Raw genomic sequence first — 27,826 nt, forward strand, 5'->3', positions numbered from 1 at the left:
ACAGTAACAACCAGGTGGATGATAGATAATAACAAATAAAACTGTTTTTGGGACTTCCAATTTGGATGGACAAGACTAAGAGTCAAGCTTTCAAATGAATTAAAGCTCTGTCTGGGTTTTTGATTAATTAATAAGCTGGAATGGAAGATTGCTGCTAATCCTCCGCCTCGGCCCGTGCTACGAGCATTCTGGCAGTTAGTGTGACTCGGGGGTGTTGACTCATTTAAACTAACATATTCATCCTGCTGTAACCACGTTTCTGTAAGGCAGAATAAATCAATATGTTGATCAATTATTATATCATTTACTAACAGGGACTTAGAAGAGAGAGACCTAATGTTTAATAGACCACATTTAACTGCTTTAGTCTGTGGTGCAGTTGAAGGTGCTATATTATTTTTTCTTTTTGAATTTTTATGCTTAAATAGGTTTTTGCTGTTATTGGTGGTCTGGGAGCAGGCAACGTCTCTACGGGGATGGGGTAATGAGGGGATGGCAGGGGGAGAGAAGCTGCAGAGAGGTGTGTAAGACTACAACTCTGCTTCCTGGTCCCAACCCTGGATAGTCACGGTTTGGAGGATTTAAGAAAATTGGCCAGATTTCTAGAAATGAGAGCTGCTCCATCCAAAGTGGGATGGATGCCGTCTCTCCTAACAAGACCAGGTTTTCCCCAGAAGCTTTGCCAATTATCTATGAAGCCCACCTCATTTTTTGGACACCACTCAGACAGCCAGCAATTCAAGGAGAACATGCGGCTAAACATGTCACTCCTGGTCCGATTGGGGAGGGGCCCAGAGAAAACTACAGAGTCCGACATTGTTTTTGCAAAGTTACACACCGATTCAATGTTAATTTTAGTGACCTCCGATTGGCGTAACCGGGTGTCATTGCTGCCGACGTGAATTACAATCTTACCAAATTTACGCTTAGCCTTAGCCAGCAGTCAGCAATTTCCTTCAGTGTCGCCTGCTCTGGCCCCCGGAAGACAATTGACTATGGTTGCTGGTGTCGCTAACTTCACATTTCTCAAAACAGAGTCGCCAATAACCAGAGTTTGATCCTCGGTGTGTGTGTCGCCGAGTGGGGAAAAACGGTTAGAAATGTGAACGGGCTGGCGGTGTACACGGGGCTTCTGTTTAGAACTACGCTTCTTCCTCACAGTCACCCAGTCGGCCTGCTTTCCCGGCTGCTCGGGATCTGCTGGAAGGGAACTAATGGTGGCTAAGCTACCTTGGTCTGCACCGACTACAGGGGCCTGGCTAGCTGTAGAATTTTCCACAGTGCGGAGCCGAGTCTCCAATTCCCCCAGCCTGGCCTCCAAAGCTACGAATAAGCTACACTTATTACAAGTACCATTACTGCTAAAGGAGGCCGAGGAATAACTAAAAATTTCACACCCAGAGCAGAAAAGTGCAGGAGAGACAGGAGAAGCCGCCATGCTAAATCGGCTAAGAGCTAGTAGATGCGCTAAGCTGGCGGATTCCTAAAAACACACAAAGTGAATAATGTGTAAATAATTTAGAGGTGATTCAGCAGAGGGAGTGCTTTAGTTAAGGCATGTGAAGATTACACTGTGAAACAAATTGTTATCTAGTTATCTAGATCAATCTAACTGCGCAGATTAAACAGCTAACAGATACAGCAAAACACCGCTGTGCTCCGGAACAGGAAGTGATACAATACCGCAGTGAGAGCCAACCACCAGTAGAGGCAAGCCTCTACAGGTAAGCCGCCTCGAACCACTTTCCGTCTCTCTGGAAATGTGTCATTGTTGTTTGTGTCTTGCTGGGAGTGATGCAGAGAGCATGTTGAAATCCAATTTGAGCGACCATAATATTGAGATTGAAACAGATTTGCAATAATGTGATTTGAATTGCATTTCAGAATCAGAATCAGAATAGTGTTTATTAGCAAAGTATCTACAAGAATACAGAACTAAACCCTCCTTGAACAAGCATGTATAAATACTAAACACTGAATAAGTCACAGTAAAAATAAAAAATAAAATATGCAATAAAAAATGTGTGCAAATTTCAAAACACGTCTGTATGTAGTGCAGCAGTAAGTGAAACAATCATGCAAATGGTGATAAAAGCATCAAATTCGGCAGAAATACTCCTTAGACATTCTTCTTTTGAAAAAACCGATTGGCCACTTGACTTTTCAATCGGTGGTCAGGTAGGGGTCAATTGAAGAATTACACAGAGGTCAAAAATTAAAATATTGAAAAATATTCCAGATTATTAGCCTGATCATAAAGATTCCTAAAAGGTATAGTTTGGACTATCTGTGACTGAATTCTATGGAGTTACGGGATAAAAACAGCAAGAATGGTGACAAAGGTCAGTGTCATTTTGTACAGAGGTCAAAAGTTAAAGTTGCTCCAATTTTGGTAAAAAGTGATGCAGATTATTGGTTGAGCTAATAGGATTAATAAATGGAATAGTTTTGACAGTGTTGAATGCTTGGTCTCCAAAGTAAAGGTCAAACAAGGTCTCCGTCTATTGGATTCTATGACATGTGACATATGTTACCCTGTAACGTGATAAGTAAGGATGATACATGGTCCAAACCATTCCTTTTTAAAACCGTGTTAACTCAACTAGTAATTTCCATCACTTTTTTTTTATACCAAAATTGGAGCAACTTTAACTTTTGACCTCTGTACAAACCGACACTGACCTTTGTCACCATTCTTGCTGTTTTTATCCCGTAACTCCATAGAATTCAGTCACAGATAGTCCAAACTATACCTTTTTGGAATCTTTATGATCAGGCAAATAATGTGGAATATTTTTCAATATGATTGGAGCATCTTTTAATTTTGACCTCTGTTTAATTCTTCAATTGACCCCTACCTGACCACCGATTGAAAAGTCAAGTGGCCAATCGGTTTTTTCAGTGTCTGAGGAGTATTTCTGCCGAATTTGATGCTTTTATCACCATTTGCAGGATTTCCCTCTAAATATTCTCTTATCCGCTGCACTAATGTGGTTTGAATACGCTTTGGAAAAAATGGATCTCGTGGGTTTTTTTGTTGTCCAGACTACCAGAAAAAGTCTAGGTAGACACAATCAGGATATTCTAAAAATCTGATTTTGTGTGAACAAAGCTAAAGAACAACAAGGGCACAAGCAAGTGATACATCAGAAACCAGGAAACAGAAAAGCAGGGTTTTAGTAGACTGGAAGTGATTACAGTTGGAAGCAGGTGCATGAATGACTGAATGAACACAGGTGTGAAAGCAAACCAAACAAGAACTGACAAACCTACAGAATAAAAACAACAACGAACATTTAAAATAAAACGGAACTACAGTAAAACTTCAAAACAAGAAACCAAAAACATATTTAAATAATAAACCAGAACTAAAAATACTAAATAGTCACAAGGAGAAAAAAAACAAGTAATTACAAGATCGGAGAACACAAATGTAACAAAAACTGGAATTACTTAATTAAAAAAAACATGTTAAGCTGAGAACACACCACTGAATACTAAAAAGATGCAGGGACAGACAGCAGGGATGAGAACCACAACAGTGTGAGAGTTTTATGCAATTGCGAGTGTGATCTTATGTCATGTTGTGGCCTGATCCTTGGCTGGATGGAAGCATGCTTTCTGAGTGTAGCAGCAGTGCCCTGGATACATACTGAACCCCACACACATGCACTGAGCTCATGCAGTGAGGTTACACTCTGAGTTTTAAATGAACACAGCGTTCATTTGCTGCGACGCTTCACTTAACACATCTTGAAGAATATTTGTCATATGCAGATTTCGCCCGACAGCGTTCAGTTGTGCTGGTGAAAGCGTCCCCTCTTCCCCATCACTGGTACTGTACTTGGCGATTTTATTTTTGCCTCTTTAGAAAAAAAAAAGTATAATTTTTGAGAACATTTCTGAGACAAATATCAGTGTTGGCAGATGTCTGACGTAACGTTTTTGCTCTCTCAGGTGCATCAAGGTAAAAATGGATCTTTCCACCGGTGTACCTGAGAGAACAAAATGAAGACATAAATAGAGTGACTGTTTCAACAAACCACAAGGGGAGTGTGTGTGTGTGTGTTGGGAGGGGTGTGAATCAAGCCTCCATCTGCAGAGAGGGAGTCAGGAGACATGCCTTCTGGCAGGAGCTGAAGAAGACAGCTGTGTTTGGTGTGGTATTTTTAAACGCATCAATGCTGCTCCAATCCCCGCGCCTCGCCTGACCTATTTTTAGTCAGGGCTGGCCATTGTTCTATTTCTGTCACCTGTGGGGCCACGCAGTTGTTGATTCACATGCAAATGAAGCTTGTTCCCTCCCCGGACTTGCATTAGGGCTTCGGCGAGGTGTGTTTCAGGCACACAAGCGTTCCTCATTTGCACGCTCGGAAGAGAGGAGCAGCAGCTCCGGTTGGACATCTTTAGAGCCGAGGATCAGCGGCAACTAGAGGAGGGCAACCCTGCAGAGGGAGCGTGCTCTCGCTGTGCAGAGGAGGAGGCAGAGGGAGGCAGAGAGCCGCCCGCTGAGTGGCTGAGGGGTGGCTCTTGGTGACAGGAAGCAGGAGGCTTGCGATGAGACCCGAGAGCTGAGTGGAGTATGCTGCAGACAATTTACGAGGGCGAGTCAAGTTTCTCCACAACAGAAAGGCGCGTTGGACACCAGCAGCTCTTCTACCAGAGCAAGATGCACAACGTGAACAACTCAGGTGATCATCCACGCCACTCCTGAGGGATCTCAGCTTTCATCCTTCTTGTTTTTTTTTATGTTTGCATTCCAGTTCCTGTCTTCCCACTGTCTCTGAATCCTTGTATCTCACATCCTCTCACACATTCACTCTATGCCTCCTGTCTCTCTTTCTCTCTCTCTCTCTGTTTCACTCTCTTTTTCCTCACACACACTCTCTCATTCTGTGCAAAAAAAAAAAAAAGAGAAAAAAGAAGAGAACTGAGCCTCTCAGCACAGCAGCGTGGTAGGATCAGGCACTTCTTCCTCAATCAAAGGTATTTACTTGCTACGGCAACTTGTGTTCTTATTTGCAGCTTTGATCCGTGCGATAGGTGAGTTTAAAATAAAAGTTGTCACAGTGTCTTCCGTGTAGTTTGATAGAGTGGTTATCCTGCTGAAACACTGCAAGGAGGAAATGTGTTAAGGCTATTCTTAAACTGTAGTTGCCTGGAGGGAGTCACCGTGAACATGAAAGGGATGTTGTTTTGTTGGGTTCTATGTCAGCGAGCACTTTGGAGGCAACAGGAAAAACTGTGACACAAATACAGAGGGGACATCTGAAAGCTTCATTTGCTCCAGACGTTGACTGTTCTATTTTTATGCCGAGAATTGAATTGAAGAATACGCGTCTGACATCACTGTGAGTAATGCCTGTTCCCTGTATTGACTCGAGATGAGTCACAGCATGTTGCACTTTGATTTCTTGTCAGAAAGCAGGTATTGATCAAACAAGGAAATTAGTACAAAGCTGACACGTTGTGTTTGCCGAGTGCTTAGAAGTAAATCGGTGCATCCAGAAAGTATTCACTGCGCTTCACTTTTTCCATATTTTCTTATGTTACAGCCTTATTCCAAAATGGATGAAATTCATGTTTTTCCCCACAAAATTCTACACACAACAACCCATAATTCCAATGTGAAAAAAGTTGTTTTTTTTTAGATTTTTGCAAATTTATTAAAAATAAAACAAAACCTAAGAAATCAGAAAGGCACACACCTGGAAAGGAAACCTAGAAAGGTAGGGACACACCTGTCTACGTTTAAGGTCCCACAGTTGACAGTGCATGTTAGAGCACAAACCAAGCATGAAGTCAAAGGAATTGTCTGTAGACCTCAGACAGGATTGTCTCAAGGCACAAATCTGGTGAAGGGTACAGAAACATTTCTACGGCTTTGAAGGTCCCAATGAGCACAGTGGCCTCCATCATCTGTAAATGGAAAAAGTTCTTCCTAGAGCTGGTCGCCTGCCTGAACTGAGCGATCGGGGGAGAAGGGTCTACATCAGGGAGGTGACCAAGAACCCGATGGTCACTCTGTCAGAGCTCCAGCATTCCTCTGTGCAGAGAGGAGAACCTTCCAGAAGGACAACCATCTCTGCAGCAATCCACCAATCAGGCCTGTATGGTAGAGTGGCCAGACAGAAGCCACTCCTTAGTAAAAGGCACATGGCAACCCACCTGGAGTTTGCCAAAAGACACCTGAAGGATTCACAGACCATGAGAAACAAAATTTGCTGGTCTGATAAGACAAAGATTGAACTCTTTGGCGTGAATACCAGGTGTCATGTTTGGAGGAAACCAGGCACCATCCCTACAATGAAGCATGGTGGTGGCAACATCATGCTGTGGGGATGTTTTTCAGCAGCAGGAACTGGGAGACTAGTCAGGATTGAGGGAAAGATGAATGCAGCAATGTACAGAGACATTCTGGATGAAAACCTGCTCTAGAGAGCTGTTGACCTCAGACTGGGGCGACAGTTTATCTTTCAGCAGGACAATGACCCTAAGCACACAGCCAAGATATCAAAGGAGTGTCTTCAGGACAACTCTGTGAATGTCCTTGAGTGGCCCAGTCAGAGCCCAGACCTAAATCCATTCTAACGTCTCTGGAGAGATCTTAAAATGGCTGTGCACCAACGCTCTCCATCCATCCTGATGGAGCTTGAGAGGTGTTACAAAGAGGAATGGGCAAAACCGCCCAAAGATAAGTGCACCAAATCAATAAATTTGCCAAAAAAAATCCCTTTTCATGTTGTCATTATGGGACGTTGTGAGTAGAATTTTGAGGTGAAAAAATTAATTTACTCCATTTTGGAATAAGGCTGTAACAAATAAAATGTGGAAAAAGTGAAGCGCTGTGAATACTTTCCAGATGTATTGTACACAACCTCATTTAATCCATGTGTGATTCATTTGCAGGCTTTACCGTTGCTTGTTCCAATCTGTGTGTACACATTTTATTTCTGTGTAATGGACTTAATTCAGAATATTAATGTACACTGTACGTGACGTCAGGTGGTTATAAGTAATCCAGGAGCATGACGGTGTGTGACACACAGACCAGGTTAACAGACTATCAGATGACTTTCTTTGGGGTCTGTGAGGCAAACAACAGATAAACCGAGTGCCTGAATTCTTGCTTCTTGCTTATTCTGTGGGTCAGCTATTCTTAGGTGAGTTATTTTCAGCTTATGGCATTAGCCTGCTAAGATTAGGCGTCTGTGCGTTATCATTCCATCTCAGCATGCTCCTGATAAAACAGTGGTTTGACAGTGATATTTATAGAGAATTTAGTCTTTTCCCCTATTTAATTTCTTCTTTCCACTTCATCATAAATCACTTGATGGTGACTAACATTATCTGTCTAAAAATGCAATGTTTTTATGTCAGCACACAGCAGTGTGGGTGCACACATACATTAGACTTAGACTTCAGAACGGCTTACACACTGTGTGTACAATGGTGTGAAGAAGTACTAGGGTTTTGATAACAATAGAATTTTGATGTTTTCATTTTTCATTAATGGAAAATCAAATATGAAATGTCCAACCACTCATGTTCTAGAAAAATGTATATTTTTGTATTTGTTAAAAACTAACTTGGTGTCGCCAACTGAAATCGGTCCACGCTGCCTTCACTGTGCATGCGTCATTTCTGTGCATCAGCCGTGGTTCCCAGATTATCACTATCTGAAGCTTTTGTACAGCAATCATTTCCACATAAATTCCCACCCGGAAACCGAATGTTCTTTGAATGTTCATTGAACGTTTGCATTAGAACGTTCGCAAACGTGGCATGAACACTGCACGAACATCATATGAGCACTATTTCATAATAAAAGATGGAGGACGCGATCAGAGCGTCGCAGCCAGACGAGCTGCTAGCTGCTGCGTTCACTGCGCCTCCATCATTTCAAAGTGTCAGAAGCGACTCACAGATTATCGCCTCGATTCTGCTTAAAACGGCCTCATTTCTGATTAATAATGACTTTAGAATGATTTAAGAGGTTTTACCTTGTCATCTGATGGTTAATAATTACATTATTCCCTTTGATCGCTTTGGGTGTAGAGACTCAGTCTCAGACGAGCTGCTGTGGTCACAAATGACGCATGCGCAGGGAAGGCAGGGCGGACCAGTTTTTAGGGGGGGGACCGTTTGGTCTGCGACACTGGAACATACTCTAAAACTGGAACATGCTCTAAAAGATTAGAGGAAACCTGCGTTCCCCTAATTATATTGAGCAGTGTATGGACATCACAAATGTCGTTTCAAATAAATAAAGAAATAAATAAAAATTAAACAAACATCTTATTTTGTGCAGGTGTGCTGCCTGGAATGACAAAACCGTTATCAATGGACATCCAATAAAAATGTGAAAACCTGATTAAATGAAAACCCAATTTGTTATGCATTGGTGAAACTATATATATAACTATAGCCTTAATAATACTTCTTGATTATACTCCTCAGGATCTCTCACATGCTATATATATATATATATATATATATATATATATATATATATATATATATATAGATAGATAGATAGATAGATATATATATAGATAGATAGATAGATAGATAGCAATTTTAGGTCCACAAAATGAGCCTAAAACTTTTGTACAGCATATTCTCTCTCTCTCTCTCTCTCTCTGTGCACATGTACATACATATATATAGCATTTTTCAGAACTCTTAGGCACCCTATTGCCTCTGTATTTCTTTCATGATGTCCATTCAATAGTGGGTAGATGAAGTACTGTACCAAATATGGTTTCCAAGCGTTCATTTTATCATCATCTTCAACAACATTATGGAGAATTTTTTCTTTTTATTGAATAAAACAGTCTAAGTTATGGACATCTCACATGAATAAACACCTGATTACTGTGTAGGTTTTCATGTATGATTCCACAGAGACAGCAAATGGGGGGTAATAATAAATGATGAAAAATGAATTGGCAACATTATGTTCTTGTAAAACCTGGGGATTGTTTACCTGAACAATTCAGTATAAAATTAAAAAGTAGTAACAAGAATTATTTTTTTTTGTCTTTAATGCTTAACATTCTTAATAAATTACTTGATATTTCAAAGCTTGTCATTATTTTTGCAACATCTTTGCTTGATTAACAACTTGGGACTGTGTGCCGTGCCAGTTGTGCAAAGAATACCTCCTTGGGATTGTCGTGCCAGCCCTCCCCCTTGATTTCAAAAATGTTGCATGCATGTCCCTCTCTCAGAGACATAAATTGGACCCAAAATTGCTGCAAATGAAGTCCTATGAGGTCATTTTCTATTGTCCCTGAACCACAGATGTTGGAATTCTAACATCATGTACAGAGGTGGTGACCCACAAAACTTACTGGTCACAATTCAAGATAACCCTTTCTTTTATTTTGCAAAAAGAAAACCAGTAACAAGCCTTAATAATACTTCTTGATTATACTCCTCAGGATCTCTCACGAGACATCATTTGTCCTAATCTGTGGTGTTATTTACTCATCTGACATCAAGTAACCTTTCCTGCCAAAAGTGAAGGATGCATTTGATGATCGCATACATCATAGTGGTGCATCTCTGCTGTCTCATTTTAAAGGCTCCTAGGAATTTGCGTGATAAATACAGCCTTATTTCCACATATTTCCACCAAAAATTAAGGATACAGCAGGTGTATTCTTCATGGCCCAAACCATTCCATGAGTCATTTTTTTTTTTTTTTTTTTTTTTTTTTTCCTCAAGACAAAATAGTTGTTAAATTAAAAAAATAAACAGCAAAAGGACAATTTTGGGCCACATATGTACAATTATAAATAAGTAATGCTTATGCATAAAGTATAAGTGCAGAAAAATTACTGAACTATGGGTTACTCCCAATATGTGCAGTTATTAAGGTTGCTAGGTAAAAGGGGGTAGGGTCAGGATAAGCTAATGACGCAATGACAAAATGCTCCATGGGCTAGACATCTCATTTTACAATGGCTGGTTTGGCCTTTGTGGTCTCAGAAAGCCACCTGCGGCCCCTGAATTGAGACACAACCTATTTCTCTGTAGTATTTTTTAAGTAATCTGTTACTTACTTGGCAACCATCTAAAAGCATGTTGACAGAACAGTCACAAACTAATATATTTAATGTATACTTGAAAAGTATACTTGATGCAAGACATTTCTGTGCTCTGTGCACAGAAACCTTCTGTCAGGAGACATAACCAAATCACAGCTTAAATTAGTGATATTTCACCAAAATCACTCAGTTCTACATGTCTCATTTAAAATTTTAGCAAAAATAAACTGCATAGATTTATTACTCTATCCAGATTCTGTAATAAAATAAATTCTCTGCAACTGTGAAGTCTTGAATAACTCGGCTGAGACAACACTCTTGTGCCAAAAATTCAGTGAATCTTTGACTTAATTCCAGGTTGATGCAGAGAGAAGAGGACGGAAAGAATGTAGAGTAATGGTGAGACAGAAAATGGAACACAAAAAGAGACATATTCATAATATATGTTTAGCATCTGGAGTCCCCCTCTCCCCATTCCCACATCAATTGTATTGGTATATATAGATTCCATATTTCTTCAATTTTCATAAAATACGCAAACAGAAAAAAGAAATTCAACATACATTTTTCTTCCTTTATGATTTATGACATTGTAACTGTGTTATAGCGCACAAAAGACATTTTTTTGAGGTATACATGCTTCGAGCCATGGCTGTGCTGTTTCCATAGAGGTGCAGGACTTGCAGGTGTAGTGAAAGTTGAGCTCACAGTGTGGCAGGAGCAAAAGAAAACAAGCCAGAAAACTACTTTAGATTCAGAAGGTGAAAGAAAGAAACAAAGAAATACACATGGATGGTCATTTCTTTTTTTACAGTAATAAATATTTATGTAATTTGTAAAGCTAGTTCATATGAATCTTGCACAGTACTGTATGTACTGTTTGATACACTACATGATTATGGCTATCAGGTCAGGATGACTGCTTGATGAACGGATCCTCGTGTCGACCAAATGCTTGCAAATGCTTCCCTAAAGCAAACTTCTTGACATTTCATATAATAGGTCCCCTTCTCTGCTTTTACGTCAGTAACATCCGAGTTCTGATAAAAACAGTGCTCACATAGGTTCTTCAGTGGGGGAAAACTAATTAGTTTCTAAATACAAAATACCATGGAAAGTACCATGCAAGTGCTCATCAATAGCAACCTTTCAGACAATAACAATGCCGCAGCTTTCAAGTCCACTTGTCTACAGCCTGTATCGCTTCAAAGTGCCTTAATAAAAGCACTTTTCAACAGCATGTTTTATTCAGTATTGATAAGTAATAACTGTTCATTATAGCACTTATCTTACTTATTGTTTGCAACAGTTGTTAATAGCTAAAGCAGATATGATGAGGAAGAAATGTTCAATATTCATTTTCATTAAAAAAAAGGACATTTAGAACAAAGCATTATGGTTTTGAGTCAGGGATGCTTTTCTCTGGTTGGATGTTGATGTATGAATCAGTGCATTGTGGAAACTAGTGCAGTGCCCATAGGAAGTATGTATTCCTATAGAACAGTGGAAGCTTTGTTGACAATGTTTGTCAAAGCTGGTGTGTGAGAGCATTCTGCCTTGTGCCAATAATGATGGTGACTTCATAATAAAGGTTTTGAAAATTAAATGGACTGCATTTATATAGTGCTTTTCCATCTGCATCAGACGCTCAAAGCCCTTTACAGTAATGGCTCACATTCACCCCGATGTCAGGGTTAACACCAAAATTAATTCCAAAAAGTTTCATAATAAAGGATGCACATTATTGTGCAATGTGCAAGCCATATCCGAAAGCTGAAGGCTGATCTGACAGTCAGAGAGATATGTGAGCCACAGACACACACACAGACGCATCTTGATTTATAGATTGTGATCCAACTATTGTTTTTTTTTTTTACATTTAATTTAGTTAAAAATGACCCAAAATGATGTGACCATAAAAGGTCTTGCTCATAGGAACTGGAGGAGATCACTTTCATTTAGCTGTTTTTGCAGTTTTGTTAACAGTATGCGCTTGTTGTTTGTGAGATGATTTGGCGCGTCAGCACGATCGGAGACGACTGTCTTCTGGCTTCTCTCGGTGAAAGGCCTGCAGAGGTTATGCTTAGCTGTCTTTGTTAGCAGATAGCCTGCACGCCGCAGCTCTGGCTCAGCTGCAAGGACGAGCCCGAGTCTTAAAAATAAAGACCTGTTTCCTGCTTTAGACATACCAGCTGCTCAAAATAACAAGGCACTTAATGAGAGATCCAGCACCACATTGCAGTCCCATGCATCAGCTTATTTTTGCCCTCAAACATCTTCTGTATCTCTTGCTCTATTTTTACTCTTAGAAAGAGAATTTGGATCAGCGACCATCTCCACCGCGCACCAAATGCACGCAACATGCAACATGTTTAAAGGGTAAACACAAAGTGTGCCATTAGGGTGACCGCAAACATTGGTTTTTCAGAGATAAAATATACCCCAAAGAAGAAGATCCACGGCTAACGAAGATGTTTTGAACACCCGCCCATTAAATGCACTGTGATTCAGTGGAACAACAACGCTTCCTTAAGTACTAAACAGCAACTATGTGCTTAAAAGTTTTTTTTAGTGAAAATGCATACTATATCTACACAAATTCTTATCTTTACGACAAAGATTTTCCAATGTAGATATTTTCTATAAAATAAGGAACCAAACAAACAAAATGGCAATCAAAAGAGAAAGTCTGAAAATATTAAAATGTTAAAGTAGCTCAATTTGTATGAGGCATTACAAGAACAAAGAAATGTTTTCATTGCAATACTGGAATCAACTAATAAGTACGAGGTCTGTCCATAAAGTATCGTACCTTTTTATTTTATTTTTTAAACTATATGGATTTGATTCATATGTTTTCACGTCAGACAAGCTTGAACCCTTGTGCTGCGCAGCGGCTTCGCGCTTCACGACCGATTCGCTTTGGAAGCAAGACAAAGGAACACCTCCGTTTCGGCGTGTCAGAGGACAAGTTTGGACATGTCTGTCTCGGCTTTCAATGCTTACCAGTCCAGTAAGTATCAGTGAAATTGTGGAGAGCTGGACATGTCCAAACTTGTCCTCTGACACGCCGAAACAGAGGTGTTCCTTTGTCTCGCTTCCAAAGCGAATCGGTCGTGACGCGCGAAGCCTCTGCGCGGCTTTCCATGACAAAATCTCTTGTTAAAAGTGAAATCTGCCAGAAAATGGCTGATGTCCAGCTCTTGTGATAACCAGAGAAAGAGCACACGACAGTCTCATATCCACAGAGCCATCAGCTCAGAAATGGTCTGGTGGCTTGTGCCGGGTCGTCGGAGCGCGGCGCGCTGAGCGTCCTTAAAGGGGTCCTTAGAGCTGTACTAACAGACCTTATTCTCTGTGAAGCCCGTAAAATTTTCACCGAAAGCCAGATAAATTTTTCGAATAGTTTCCAGGTGCCAGTCTCTAACAGCTTCTGAAAAAATTCTGATGGAAAAAAAACCCAAATCATTCCGCCATTTCCAGACAGTGAAAATCTGACGACAGGGTGGAACCACTCCTTCCACAAGGCGTGCTCACAGGCGAATGACGTCACCGACAGGCGTGGAAAAACTCACGCATGCGCACGAGGGTTCAAGCATGTCTGACGTGAAAACATATGAATCAAATCCATATAGTTTAAAAAAAATAAATAAAAAGGTACGATACTTTATGGACAGACCTCGTATACTTAAAAATACTCAACAAAAATGATTCCACAACTTGTGTGATATTTGCTACTGTTGCCACTAAAAAACAAATCAATCAGGTATGGGCATTCAGTGAGTAAGACGCCTGTGCCTTACATGTTGAACAGATAGTCAGGTAAACTAATTCTTTGTGATTTATTGATACCGTAGTACCATTTGGCTCTGTGTGGTCTTGACATTTCATGAATTGTGTCCAAAATTGAAATACTTTATTCTTGATTAACATACAACCCTTCCAGCATATTTAATATTGTTCCAAGTTGTTTGCATTAAATTTTTAAGACTTTGAATTTGACTTTTCACTCATGATCAAAGGTTGTGGGACCAATAGAAAGGTGATATATCATTTCATATTAGTGTATAGTAAGCATAGGCGTATCTTTAATCCGTTCATCCAAATAGCCATTCTAAATAAGTTTGACCTTTCAAGGCCTCTCAAGGTCAAAGGACATGTGGCTAATAGAAATGTGATATATTGTTTAGTGTTTAATAGTAGTCATCGGTGTACCTTTAAATACTTTCTTGAAAAACAATTTTAAATATCCCTTATACACACTGAAAAAAGTCCCAGTTTAAAAAGTTGTTTTGATTGGTAGCACCTGAATGAATTAAGTTGTTTGAACTTAAGTTACTAAATTAGATCAACTCTAACTTACAAACTTAAGTTCAAACAACTTCATTCATTTAGATGTTAACAATTGAAACAATTCATTTAAGTTGGTTCATCTATTGTCTTTTTTCAGTGCATATACAACGTATAAGCAAATTTTGGCTTTGACCCATGACATGGACTTTTAAATGATTTTTCTCAAAATCAGATAATTTTGTTCTTAGGTGACCCTCTGTTATTCCACCATAATTGTCCACATCGAATCAAAATTCTTTGAATTATGTTACACAGATAAACACGCAGAACCGTAAATAATACCCCCATGTGTGCTACCGTGCATTTGTGTAATAACCATAAAAGCTGAGCATAACATATAACTTATGTTGAAAATGTTTATTGTAAAGTGAAGTTATTTATGTGTTGAGCTTTCAGAACATATAAATGCAATGTGACCTTAGTTTGTGCAACATTAAAGGATTTCTTTGATAGGAATAGACTATTTTGAGTTGTATCCTTTTTAATTAATGCTGTGTGTTGTAGTTCAGGTGCCAGTGTGATTAAAAAAAAAACAGGTGAAATGTGAAGATGATCTTTATACTCCATATTAATGATGACTAATGTTAATAGTGTTAATTTCCTAAATGAAGGTCATGCCGACTGCAGGGGTTCCCTGATTAGCCCTCACGCCAGCAAAAGAAAGAGGCTGATGTGTGCGCTGCCTGAATGGCCACCTGTTGCATGTCCCACAGGGTTACATGTTATTACCTTGTATTTGTATAAGTGCTGTATGTTAACAAGCAAGAATATAGTTGAAATCTGATGTGGATAACCATTTATAAGCTGTTCTGTTGCTGCTGCTTTTTGAGCCAACCAAAATAAACAATGTATCACGTTATTCAGCTATGCCACATAATCTCATTTTATAAAATTCTGTTATATGAAAATACAGGTGCATCGCAAAAAGTTTTGAATATCATGAAAAAATTCAGTATTTTTTGTCACTTATTCTAGAATGTGAATTTTTTTTTTTTTTTAAGATCCATAAAAAAAGTTTATCATACAGAAATGCTGAACTTCTGAAAAGTACTGTATATTCATTTGTGTGCTCAGTTCTGGTCTGGGGCTCTTTTTGAATTAATTACTGCAGCAGTGTGATGGAGTATGGAGGCGATCAGTCTGTGGCACTGCTAAGGTGTTATGGAAGCCCAGGTTGCTTTGATAGCGGCCTTCAGTGTGTCTGTATTGTTGGGTCTGATGCCTCTCAGCCTCCTCTTGACCATACCCCATAGATTCTCTGTGTGGTTCAGGTCAGGCCAGTTGGCTGGCCAGTAAGGTCCCAAGTCCTGCTGGAAAAGGAAATCAGCATCTCCATAAAGTTTGTCAGCAGATGGAAGCTAAACTCTCGTGGTCGACGGTTGCATTGACTTTGTTGGACCAACTCCAGCAGATAGCGTGGCACCCCAAATCATCACTAACTACTTCACATTCACTAATTACTGGGACATTGATTTATAAATGAAATACAAATTTTGATTTCATTTGAAATGAGGACTTTGGACCACTGAGCAAATGTCCAGTTCTTTTTTCTCCTTAGCCCAGATACTAAAAGGCTTCTGATACTGTCTCTAGTTCAGGAAAGGCTTGTCAAGCCCTGTATCCCTATAGGGATATGACACTTGTATCCCAATTGCTGGATATTGTCGGTGCATGGTGACTCTTTATGCACTCACTCCAGCCTCAGTCCACTCCTTGTGAAGCTCCCCAAAGTTCTTGATAATCTTCTCAATGTTGAGGTTATCCCTGTTGTTTGTGTAGCTTTTCCTACCACACTTGTCCCTTCCAGTCAAGTTTCCACGAATATGCTTTGATCCAGCACCCTGTAAACAGCCATCTCTTTTAGCAGTGACCTTTTTTGGCTTACCCTCCTTGAGGGTGTCAGTGAGTGTCTTCAGAACAACTCTCTGTGAGCCTTTTCATGATCTTCGATGTTTTTAAGATGCACTTTATAAAGTGTTCCAAAAAAACAGATATGTTTGGTAATTATTTGCAAAACTATATTAATAGTACAACATTTCATTAACATAAAATTTGAATGATTATCTGTCGTTCCTGTGCTAGCTAGCTTGCAAAACACACTCGTTACAGTAATTACACTCATTAGCGAGTTACAGTAGGCACACATCTCATCCCATTAAGCTCCTGTAAAAGTAAATTGTGTTTGCTGTTAATGTGCGTTCATCTGGTTATGTGCTGCTACTCAGTTCATGAGTTTATTGACTTGTTAACAATAGAGTTGTACTTTGGATATTTTTTGTATGATTAGCTCCACGTTGTCAACACAATAGTGAATGCCCCTGTGTTTTGTTAAGCTGCACAAAAATAAAATTTGCAGTGTGACTCCCTTAACACCTCTACAGCATTATTGACTTTAATAATGTTCAGCTTTAAACTTTTGAAACATAACAATGTGGCATATTCCACTTACAATTAAATATTAAAAGTGCTGAAGGAAAATTGTTTAAAATGATCAGAAAACACAGAAAATACATTTTTTAAATTAAATTACTTATATATTTCAGGCATGGGAGCCCAACCAGCTCCTGCCTTAGAGTTTTTTTTTTTTTTCAATTCTTAACACATTCTAATCCAAATATAAGACAGCGCTGATGAAATGACTAGTGTCTTCTTAGCTCTTGGCCTGTATGTGTTTTAATAAATATTTCACAGTTTTTATCCAAATGTTCATATGTACTTGGAGCATATTGTAAAAACGTAACTAGTTTAATTGTTTTTAACAATCTAATGAATAAGATCAATTCAGGACACACCGCATGAGCATTTCTAGTGTTTCAGTGTATCTCAGACTGCTCACACGATGTAATAATGTCACTGATGATATGTGATGTGTTCTCTTGTTGGGTGGGAAGCATGCAAATGTGGCCCCGAGGCAAAAAAAAAAAAAGAGAGAGCCATCCAACGTCTTAAATTAAGGCTGCTTTTCACTCTAACCACCACCAAAGCTATTAAGAGGCACATCGATTATAGAAATAAACACATTGGGGACACTAACGGTGTGACACTGCTGTGACAGCCTGGTCCCAGACTATGAAAATTCCTCCCCTTGGCAGTCCCTCCAACGGGAGGAATTTGGACACGGGACAGGGTGCTTGTCACTCCCTTGTGCTAAAAACAAAATTGGGAGCTGTCATTCATAAATCTGTTGCTTCCCAGTGCATACAGATGCAACTGACAACCTTTCACTAATCATATATTTTCACAGCCCTTTCAACTACAAAAAGAAATTTATACATATGGTCACGGTCACTAATGTGACTCTGAACCTGAAGTGGCAAGCTCTTCTATTACAGGGATCATTGCTAAAGTGACCTGAAAGTTATATAAATGCAACACTGCGCTTTTATTTTTGTCTGTGTTAAATTGAGCAGGCGGCCTCACAACTGTGACAGTCTTTCGCACATTGTCTATATTAAGTCTGTGCTCAGAAAAGCATTTATATTTAGCCCTAGTTACCGGTGCTTCCGTATTCTCCTTTGCCTAAGGAGTATTTTTGTAATACAGAAACAGCAGCTTTCAGTTTCAGGTAGTTTCAGGGTAAATTAGATGTAAATGTATGAAATGAAACTTTGCATGTGGTTCAGTGTATTTGTATGTTTAATTTGAGTAAAGTTTGAAGTTACATGCCATTTTCAAGCATTTCTTATCTTCAGTGTGACAGCTTTAAAAACAGGTTGCATCAAGTTTGGAAGCCTGTGGTAGTGCCGAGTGCCACCACCACACTGCCTTGAGTACTGGATGGCAACCTTCCAGGCAATCAACTGGTCCATCCCTAGTTATCTGACCATTCAAGCACAATGTGATACGTGTACTGTTGCAATGGGCCGGCAACTTTGAGCTGTTGTGTCAGGCTGATCCTCTATCTGGGGTGATAGATAGACATTTCCAGTGCCAGGGATCTTGTGGCTGATTCTCCCGTTAAATGGTGGTGGAATTGCAAAGGCTATAAAACACATGAGGGAAGGGAAAGCTCCAAGGATCTATGGCATTGGGGCATGGGGAGTTGGTAGTGGTATGGTCTTGGTCTTGAGATGCTTAGTGGTGGAGATGGACATGCTGGTCAAGAAGCTTTTTTTAAGGAAACATGACTTCAGTGTCTCTCAAGTACTTTGACTTCAGTTTTTCTTTTTTTGAAAGCAGCTAGTGATAATAACTTCCACAATTGCTAATGGTGCAAAAACTGCTTCTTTTATTCTGCTTTCTGGTGGGGTGGAAGGAGCGTGGAGAATTGGTAGTGGTATGGTCTTGGTCTAGAGATGCTTAGTGGTGGAGATGGACATGCTGGTCGAGAAGGTTTTTTAAGGAAACATGACCTCAGTGTCTCTCAAGTACTTTGACTTAAAATTTTTTTTGAAAGTGACTGGTGACCTATATTAACTTTCTGAAAAGGTGTATACACGGCCCCTTTAAGCCAATAAATCTGTCATTTAAGTTACGAAATCCACATCACACTGAAGTCTCAGCGAACCTCAAATGGTGCCTAACTACCTTGAGGACCTAATTATGTTCCCACAACACTGTCACTCCATCCATCTTTATTCTTGACAACGCGGTTGTCAGGAATAGAACAGGCACATGAGGCTGCTGTGGTTCCCTTAAGGGTCATTTTATATAGCCGTGGTCATCAAACCCGGCGTCGGCGTTTGCCTTCCACCTCCAGATTTTCTGACGGAGGCTCAGCTTGACGTACTGATCAAAGTGGTGCTCCTTAATGCCAGTCACAGTGAGCGCGCAGAATGAAATATGAGATTAATTAGATATCACAGTCACAATTTCTCTCGAGCAGCAGGTGTTTTTGTTGCTATATTTAGGTCCATTAGACACAAAAGCAGAACTGAGGCTGTCTGCCTTCCCTTTGAGCAGTTCACAGGTTTACGGCTGCCTCTGAAATAGCGCCTGCAACAAAAGAGTCCTTTGTCACATAATAAGATTAATATTCGCTGTCAGCAGAGAAAAGTGTGTTCTACAGGTGTTGGGTTTGTGTGCCTGCTGGGCCGTCACCCTCCTCTGTGGAGATGTTTTTGGAACAGAGAGAAAAATTACAATACAGGAGTCCCCTTGAGCTGTTGTTACACTTTGAACATGTTTAAAGAGTGTACATCCTGAATCTATACAAGATGTGTTGGAATTTTTTTTGGGGGGGGTGTGTTTCCTTCACCTTCTCACGTTCTCTCTGCTGGGGACTCCTTTCTTATATAAGAGCTGAAAAGCTGATATTATAGTCAACATGTCACATTGCCACTGTAGGCAGGAGATGACATGCTGTGAGACTTGATATCTGCAGGATGGGGAGACATAACTACGTCGCCAGCGTTGTCATGGCAGCAGCAAGTTAGGGTGGTGGATACGAGGGTGTGGGGGTTGTCACAGACCAGGATTGCGCCACTTGCTTTTATGTTTCTATTTATAATCATCGCCGCCGCATACGCGAGGAATGGTGGCAATGAAAATCAGGCTCGATGGCAAAAACGAATGGGTGCCAGTGCACAGTCACACTAATGGAGAACAACATGCTTCTTATTGATGGCTACTGCGGACTGACGTAGCAGGTTTAAACTGCTTTATTGGCACTTTATTACAGGTTCTGACAGAAAAAAACACAAGAGCATTAATATTTTAAACATAAAAAGTGTTGTGCATTAGTTTTCTGTCAGTCTCCCACCAAACAGGCAGCATTAGGAACACGGCCTTTTGTTGTGACCCCTCAGATGATTAATGCAATGAATGCATTTAATAAATCTCCCTCCATCCACTGGAATTTTAAGTCGGCTTGAGAAGCTATTTGGTCTCCAGTATAAAACCTAATCTGAATGCCACATCGCAATAACATACAGAATGACTCATACATCTGTGACTATACATTTAAATTTGGTTTTATCATTAAATCTGTAAAAAGCTGGATGTTCAGCAGCGTGGATGAATTCAGAAGGATAAACAAGACAAAGAAAAAATATTTTGCAATCATACTGTGTGGAAGACAGATGAAGTATTGCCTCGTCTTCTATTTTCTTTACCCGCAATCGATTTTCTCTGTGGATCAGCCTATACAACCCCTGGCAATAATTATGGAATCACCGGCCTCGGAGGATGTTCATTCAGTTGTTTAATTTTGTAGAAAAAAAGCAGATCACAGACATGACACAAAACTAAAGTCATTTCAAATGGCAACTTTCTGGCTTTAAGAAACAGTATAAGAAATCAGGAAAAATAATTGTGGCAGTCAGTAACGGTTACTTTTTTAGACCAAGCAGAGGGAAAAAAATATGGAATCACTCAATTCTGAGGAATAAATTATGGAATCACCCTGTAAATTTTCATCCCCAAAACTAACACCTGCATCAAATCAGATCTGCTCGTTAGTCTGCATCTAAAAAGGAGTGATCACACCTTGGAGAGCTGTTGCACCAAGTGGACTGACATGAATCATGGCTCCAACATGAGAGATGTCAATTGAAACAAAGGAGAGGATTATCAAACTCTTAAAAGAGGGTAAATCATCATGCAATGTTGCAAAAGATTTTGGTTGTTCACAGTCAGCTGTGTCTAAACTCTGGACCAAATACAAACAACATGGGAAGGTTGTTAAAGGCAAACATACTGGTAGACCAAGGAAGACATCAAAGCATCAAGACAGAAAACTTAAAGCAATATGTCTCAAAAATTGAAAATGCACAACAAAACAAATGAGGAACGGATGGGAGGAAACTGGAGTCAACGTCTGTGACCGAACTGTAAGAAACCGCCTAAAGGAAATGGGATTTACATACAGAAAAGCTAAACGAAAGCCATCATTAACACCTAAACAGAAAAAAACAAGGTTACAGTGGGCTAAGGAAAAGCAATCGTGGACTGTGGATGACTGGATGAAAGTCATATTCAGTGATGAATCTCGAATCTGCATTGGGCAAGGTGATGATGCTGGAACTTTTGTTTGGTGCCGTTCCAATGAGATTTATAAAGATGATTGCCTGAAGAGAACATGTAAATTTCCACAGTCATTGATGATATGGGGCTGCATGTCAGGTAAAGGCACTGGGGAGATGGCTGTCATTACAGCATCAATAAATGCACAAGTTTACATTGATATTTTGGACACTTTTCTTATCCCATCAATTGAAAGGATGTTTGGGGATGATGAAATCATTTTTCAAGATGATAATGCATCTTACCATAGAGCAAAAACTGTGAAAACATTCCTTGCAAAAAGACACATAGGGTCAATGTCATGGCCTGCAAATAGTCCGGATCTTAATCCAAAGAAAATGGTCCATGACAAGGCTCCAACCTGCAAAGCTGATCTGGCAACAGCAATCAGAGAAGGTTGGAGCCAGATTGATGAAGAGTACTGTTTGTCACTCATTAAGTCCATGTCTCAGAGACTGCAAGCTGTTATAAAAGCCAGAGGTGGTGCCACAAAATACTAGTGATGTGTTGGAGCGTTCTTTTGTTTTTCATGATTCCATAATTTTTTCCTCAGAATTAAGTGATTCCATATTTTTTTCCCCCTGCTTGGTCTAAAAAAGTAACCGTTACTGACTGCCACAGTTTTTTTTCCCTGATTTCTTATAGTGTTTCTTAAAGCCAGAAAGTTGCCATTTGAAATGACTTTAGTTTTGTGTCATGTCTGTGATCTGCTTTTTTTCTACAAAATTAAACATCTGAATGAACATCCTCCGAGGCCGGTGATTCCATAATTTTTGCCAGGGGTTGTATATAGAGCTTGTACACCAAAGGGATGCCCTTTCACTTTTTATCTGGCAATTATGTATAATGGAGGCAGCTTTCAGAGATACAGGCACATCTTATACAGATGTGCACAGGCAGTTAGTGCACCCGCTAGTAGAGATAAAAAGAATGTGTGTGTGTGTGTGTGTGTGTGTGTGTGTCAAGGTAGAAACTGCGATTCTTGTTGTGTGTTGGGGGGTGTGGCTGGATATTTTGGTGTTCTTTTCTTTTCTTTGCTCTTCAGGTGGCATGGAAACTGATTTGTCTGTGGAGGTGCTGGCTGAAGAATCCTCACCCTCATCAACATCATGTGTAGCACCTGTGACGGGTGCTCACATACAACCTTAAAGACTTTCAGCTGAAGCAGATAATTGGATGGCGTTCTGCATTTAATTAATGTGTGATTCAAGCAGAACTGCCGGGAACTCAACCTTGTGATGTTCGTTTGTGAGACGCTGAGGACCGCGCCTGTGTTTGACACATCGAGCCCATGAAGCAAGGAAGGGTGAGGGACACATGCTGTCAGCACACATTAAAGGTAATTAAGTGTTTGACTAATTGTTGATAGTAACTTGGTGTTTTGTTACACAGTATACTTGAATTGTGATGAGAATTGTGCAGTTTGCTTCTCACTGCTGTGGCGTGCAGGATAAGTGATCCTCCACCTGTTATGAGAAGCTGCTCATTTGCATAAAGTTAAAAAAGATACAGACCTGAATGTGTTGCTGATAGCGTGTGTCTTTTGAAAGATATTGTTGTAACTGCTGACTTACCTCACCTCTTCTTTGCTTCACAGAGAGTCAGTTTGTCGTGTCCACCTGGGGGGTGTTTGGTGGTGGTAGTGGGTCCAGGAGCGCCGGGCTTTGATCCTTGCGGGCGCTGGAGAGCGTGCCAACAGTCACTCCACCAGAAGGACGCTATTTTTGTTTTTACACTTTTTATGCACAGCGGGTGTAATAAATATATTGTTTTTGGAACCGCTTTTCTGGTTATTTGTAGCGCTGGGTTCTGTCTGACGCAGGTCCGCTCCTCAACTCGCGTCGACACATAACAATTCTACCAGTAGAGATTGCGATCATAATCTCTGCTACCATCACCACTTGATATGTGTCAAAATACAATTTAGGAATTTTTTTCTTCTGTATGGAACTGTACATAATGTTTGTGCTTGAATCTGAATAAAATGCATGATATTGATCAATTACATTTCCTGTGTTTTTTCCTTTACTTCCTCTGAGTGCTACTTTGACAACATCTGAATCAGAGTTTCTGTTATGTGTCGGACGCAGCCCGGAGAACCGACCAGCGTTTGAAGGACCCAGTATAAAATAAGCAGAGCACGGTACAAAGGATAACAGAGTTTAATGAACATAACAGTGCTGTGAAAAATCTAAAAGTGCGCGGTCTGGCGTGGTGGATTGCGGTGCGCTCCCAGCAGCGCTAACGGTCCGGAGCCAGAACTGGTTCGGACCCAAGGACCCCGCCGACACCCCCCAGGTGGCCGCGACAAACCGAGTCTGTGAAAGAAGGAATCATTATGTGAGTCCACACTCCACACACAGAGAGAACGCTCAAAGGTGCACAAACAGCAAACACTTCCTGGCTTAATTACTAATCAGCTTCCCACCCTGCAGGCATGGAACATCCAGTTCACAAACTCACTGCAGCGGAAGCTGATTTAAACGACCATCATACAGCTCAATATAATAAGGTGTGAGGGACACCACATTTACTGACTGTATAAATGTTAGTCACAAAATCTAACGTACCTCAGGAAGTGTGCTGACGAGCGTGAGACCTCACCCTCTCCTCCTTCACAGACCATGCATCAAACCTGGACGTTCTCTGCATCCACTGATGATGAGATGGCTCCCGAGACGACGATCTCACCCGTCTGGTCACAAGGTCGAGTCTCTGGCAAATACACACTGTGTACTCCAGTCTTAAATGCCACCATGTTCCAATCCATGTAGATGCACCACAGCTGTGAGTCCTGATGAGCCGCAGGTGATCAGGGTGAGGTCCTGATAAACTCAGCTACACAGCCACTCAGTCCCAAATGCAAGCCACCTGGAAGGAAAAACAAAAGACAGAAACAAAAAGGCAGCCAGGCCCCCCAGCCATACAACAGTTTCTGCCAGTAGAGACAACAACAACAGAGATCAGCTGTCTTCAAACATTGTATATTTATGTGAAATGTGAAAATTTTAAAATCACAAACAGTTGAGTCAATATGCCAAATGCCATTTTGGGTATATGACTATTATGTATTTGTTTTTATTTATTTATTACTATGGCTGCTCAGTTAGTACTTCTTTTATATCTGCAGTTATACTATTTTATTGCTGTGTGGTTTGCGTTGTATGTTTTATAATGTTTTTATGTATGTGTACTCCTGCTACTCATAAATTGCTCTTTGAGGGACAAAGAATAAATTGAACTTGAACTTGAAATGCAAAAAAACAAACCAAGCAAAAAACAACAAAAACAAAACAAAACAAAAAAACCCCACAACAAAAACTGGTTCTTGTATTTACTGTGACTTGATCGTATCAATGCAAGATATTTCATGTTTTGTGTCATCAAATTAATTTAATTGCTTTATATATATATATATATATATATATATATATATATATATATATATATATATATATATATATATTTTATTTTTTTATTTTTTTCTGCATTTAAGGCCTGCAGCACGTTGCAAAAACATTGGGATGAGGGCAATTTATTCGAAATATAAGGATGAAATAATCACTTTTACAGCCAGCTTTCTTGAGACAAGTCAGGGGATGGATACTTGAACATTTGTCTTGTATGTATTGTTCCTTTTCTTATATCAATCATTAACAAATACAAACAGTTTGGTACTGTACTGTAAAACTGTTAAGTAGGCAGTACTCAAAAACTCATTAACCAATGCCCCAAAGGAGACTAATGAGGGAAGCCAAAAAAAAGACATCCAAACAATTCTGAAGGGTTACTGGCTTCCATGGTTGTGGCTGAACCACGTGTTTGTAATTTTTCCATAATCTGCCCAGCATCCACTAATCATCCAGCAGGTGGCAGACATGTCTATGGGATATTACATAAGAAAAACAAAAGTGCTTTTTAAGGTGATATGGTATGTCAAATTTCAAAACCATCAAACATGAATTTATCTTCATTATGTGCTGATTTAATGTGCTGAGTTACAAAATGAGAGGATTTATTGTTTTTGAGTTATTACTTACACAGTCTAGCTGTGATGGTCAAACTCACACACTCACTCATTCACCCACTCATCTACATTGTATCTGTATAACGCCTATGCTTTTACCAGCAACAGAAATTATTGTTAAAACCAGATTAGGTATGCTAGACTTTCTTGTAAAATGCAGAAAAATGAGTAGTCCTTATAATAGTACATCTATATGTATTTGTTTTTCATCAAAGTATATTTATACTATGAATAAACTTCAAATTCTAAGTTACTTTGAAAGAAACTAATACATTTTGGTGTAAAAAAAAAAAAAAAAAAATCCAGTAATTTTTTTTTTCAGTTAGTCCAAGATTAGGTTGTTTCACTGCAGAAAAGAAATTATGTATTTTATTCCTGAAATAAATGTATTTTTGAAGGTGAAGCATGGTCGTACTATATATAATATATATTTTTTTTTCCAACAAGATTTTTGTGTAAATACTTTAAGTGATCATTTCAACATCTCGTGCGAAATGTCCATTGCTTCTGTTGTGCAGCTGCTCCCAGTGGACTGTGCTGACGGATGGGATCCTGTGTTTGTTTATAGAAACTGTAATATAATTGCAGGTTTCCGAGGGAAAGAAAGCTGTGTGGCTCATTTCTGAGCAGTCTTTCTTTTCCTCTCTTTCTTCCTCATTCTCAGAAGAATCTGCCTCCCTTTGAGAATCTTATTATTTCTCTGCTGCTTTAACCAACAACATATTTGTTGTTATATTGTACTTTCATCCACCTGCAATATAGGATTTTCTAAACTCTTTGTTTCCACTCTTCTTTTACCTCTGTGGGCCACAGTAGACATTAAGCCAGAGGAGCCACTAGCGGTGGATCACTTGTCCCCACTGGACCTGCGCACAGACCTCAGGATGCTGGGACCGGGCTCGGACATGGGACTGTGGGAGAGACAGCTGCAGCAGGAGTTGCTGCTCATTCAGAAGCAGCAGCAGATACAGAAACAGCTACTTATCAACGAGTTCCAGAAGCAGCATGAGAAGTTGACCCGTCAGCACCAGGCTCAGCTCCAAGAGCACCTGAAGGTCAGCACTGCACTGTAAAAAAACAAAAACAAAAAAAAAAACAGCAGAGCAAATCCGAGATGGCATTGTGCAGATCAGTAGACATTACACAAAGTGCAAAAAAGACAAAACAGCTCAGCACAAAAAAAAAAAAGGCCCGAGGGCAATACAGTATGGTCCATCTATTTCTCAGTGTGTTCCATCACTCTAATGTGAGACGTGCATGTTCCTCAGCTCCAGCAGGAGCTCCAGGCCATGAAGCAGCAGCAGCAGGAACTTGCAGAAAAAGAGCGTCGCTTGGAGCAGCAGCAGCAGCAGCAGCAGAACCAGCAGGAGAAGGAGCAGGAGAGGCATCGGCGAGAACAGCATGTCTCCAGCTTGAGCCTCAGGTGTAGGGACCGCTCCCGAGAAAGTAAGAGCTCAACAACATCATCGCCACGCTACTTCTTTCAGAAGACCCTTATTGATTGAAGAAGCCAAGATGTACTTGTTTTCTTAAAGCAACAGTGTGTAGGATTTAGTGGTGTTTATTAGCTTTAAAAGGAATATACAGTCTGTTCATTAGTGGATAATTATTGCAACATGTGTTTTCATGAGGTTAGAACGGAAGCTTCATATCTACATAGGAGCAGGGCCCCCTCATGGAGGCCGCCGTGTTGGTATAATAACCCAAAAAGGCAACTTATTCTTAAAAGATTTTATCGTAAAATGTCCAAAAAAGTGGTGCACAAACTTTCATACATATTGCTTTCGTGGAATTCATCTACACTTTCTCACTAGCAAAGCATCACATTTTTACACTCGCTCAGTGCCCCTTTCCATCACGATGTATCGGGTTAGGTAGCCCCATTGTGTCATGAGTGACAGATTAATTTTTTGACAGCTGCGTTAGTAACAGATCCGTTTTTTGACAGCTGTGTCATTCCTCTCTGACATCTGCTTCATTATGTATCATAGGAGAGAATCTATGTTTCGGTTGTGGTAATGGTCATGACTAAGTTTATGGTTAGGGTTAGGGTTCGTGTTTCCCTGCGCATCACACAGTGACACAACGTTACTTCCTGACTTGTCACGTATTGGCGTTCGGTGAGAATGTGTTGTTTGCATTAATGTGACAACTTGTGTGTGAGACTACACTGAATTCACACATATTCCACATATCTTCCACCGGGAGGGGGTGATGATTTTACCGACTGTTATGAGAATATGTGTTAAGTTTTTTAACTTCCACTTTTGATGCTCTGTGTGCTTCTTACTCTGTGTGCTACTATACAATGCTTCTGGAACCTCAATTTTCCAGAGGGAGTCTTCCCAAGGGACCAATAAAGTTCTGTATAATCTAATCTAAAAGCATACTTTCTCTACTTTTTGTATTTTGTAGTAAGGCCAGAAAA

General features: G+C 40.0%; 1 protein-coding gene across 4 annotated transcripts in view; it reads left to right on the forward strand.

Moving 5' to 3' along the window:
- Positions 1-4,087: 4,087 nt before the first annotated feature.
- hdac9b (histone deacetylase 9b) overlaps positions 4,088-27,826 on the forward strand; it is a 49,436-nt gene continuing 25,697 nt past the window's right edge. The window contains exons 1-4 of one of the 4 annotated variants that reach the window (XM_034175018.1): positions 4,897-4,986; positions 15,685-15,688; positions 26,207-26,453; positions 26,667-26,846. In XM_034175018.1, coding sequence (XP_034030909.1) covers positions 26,283-26,453; positions 26,667-26,846 — 351 coding nt within the window. In that variant the 5' untranslated portion in view covers positions 4,897-4,986; positions 15,685-15,688; positions 26,207-26,282. Of the gene's footprint in view, positions 4,692-4,859; positions 4,987-15,684; positions 15,689-26,206; positions 26,454-26,666; positions 26,847-27,826 lie in introns of those variants that run through there. The other 3 variants (XM_034175015.1, XM_034175016.1, XM_034175017.1) reach the window with 3 other exon arrangements.

Source organism: Thalassophryne amazonica, chromosome 7, assembly GCF_902500255.1.
Source record: "Thalassophryne amazonica chromosome 7, fThaAma1.1, whole genome shotgun sequence".
In the NCBI taxonomy this organism is placed as follows: domain Eukaryota; kingdom Metazoa; phylum Chordata; class Actinopteri; order Batrachoidiformes; family Batrachoididae; genus Thalassophryne; species Thalassophryne amazonica.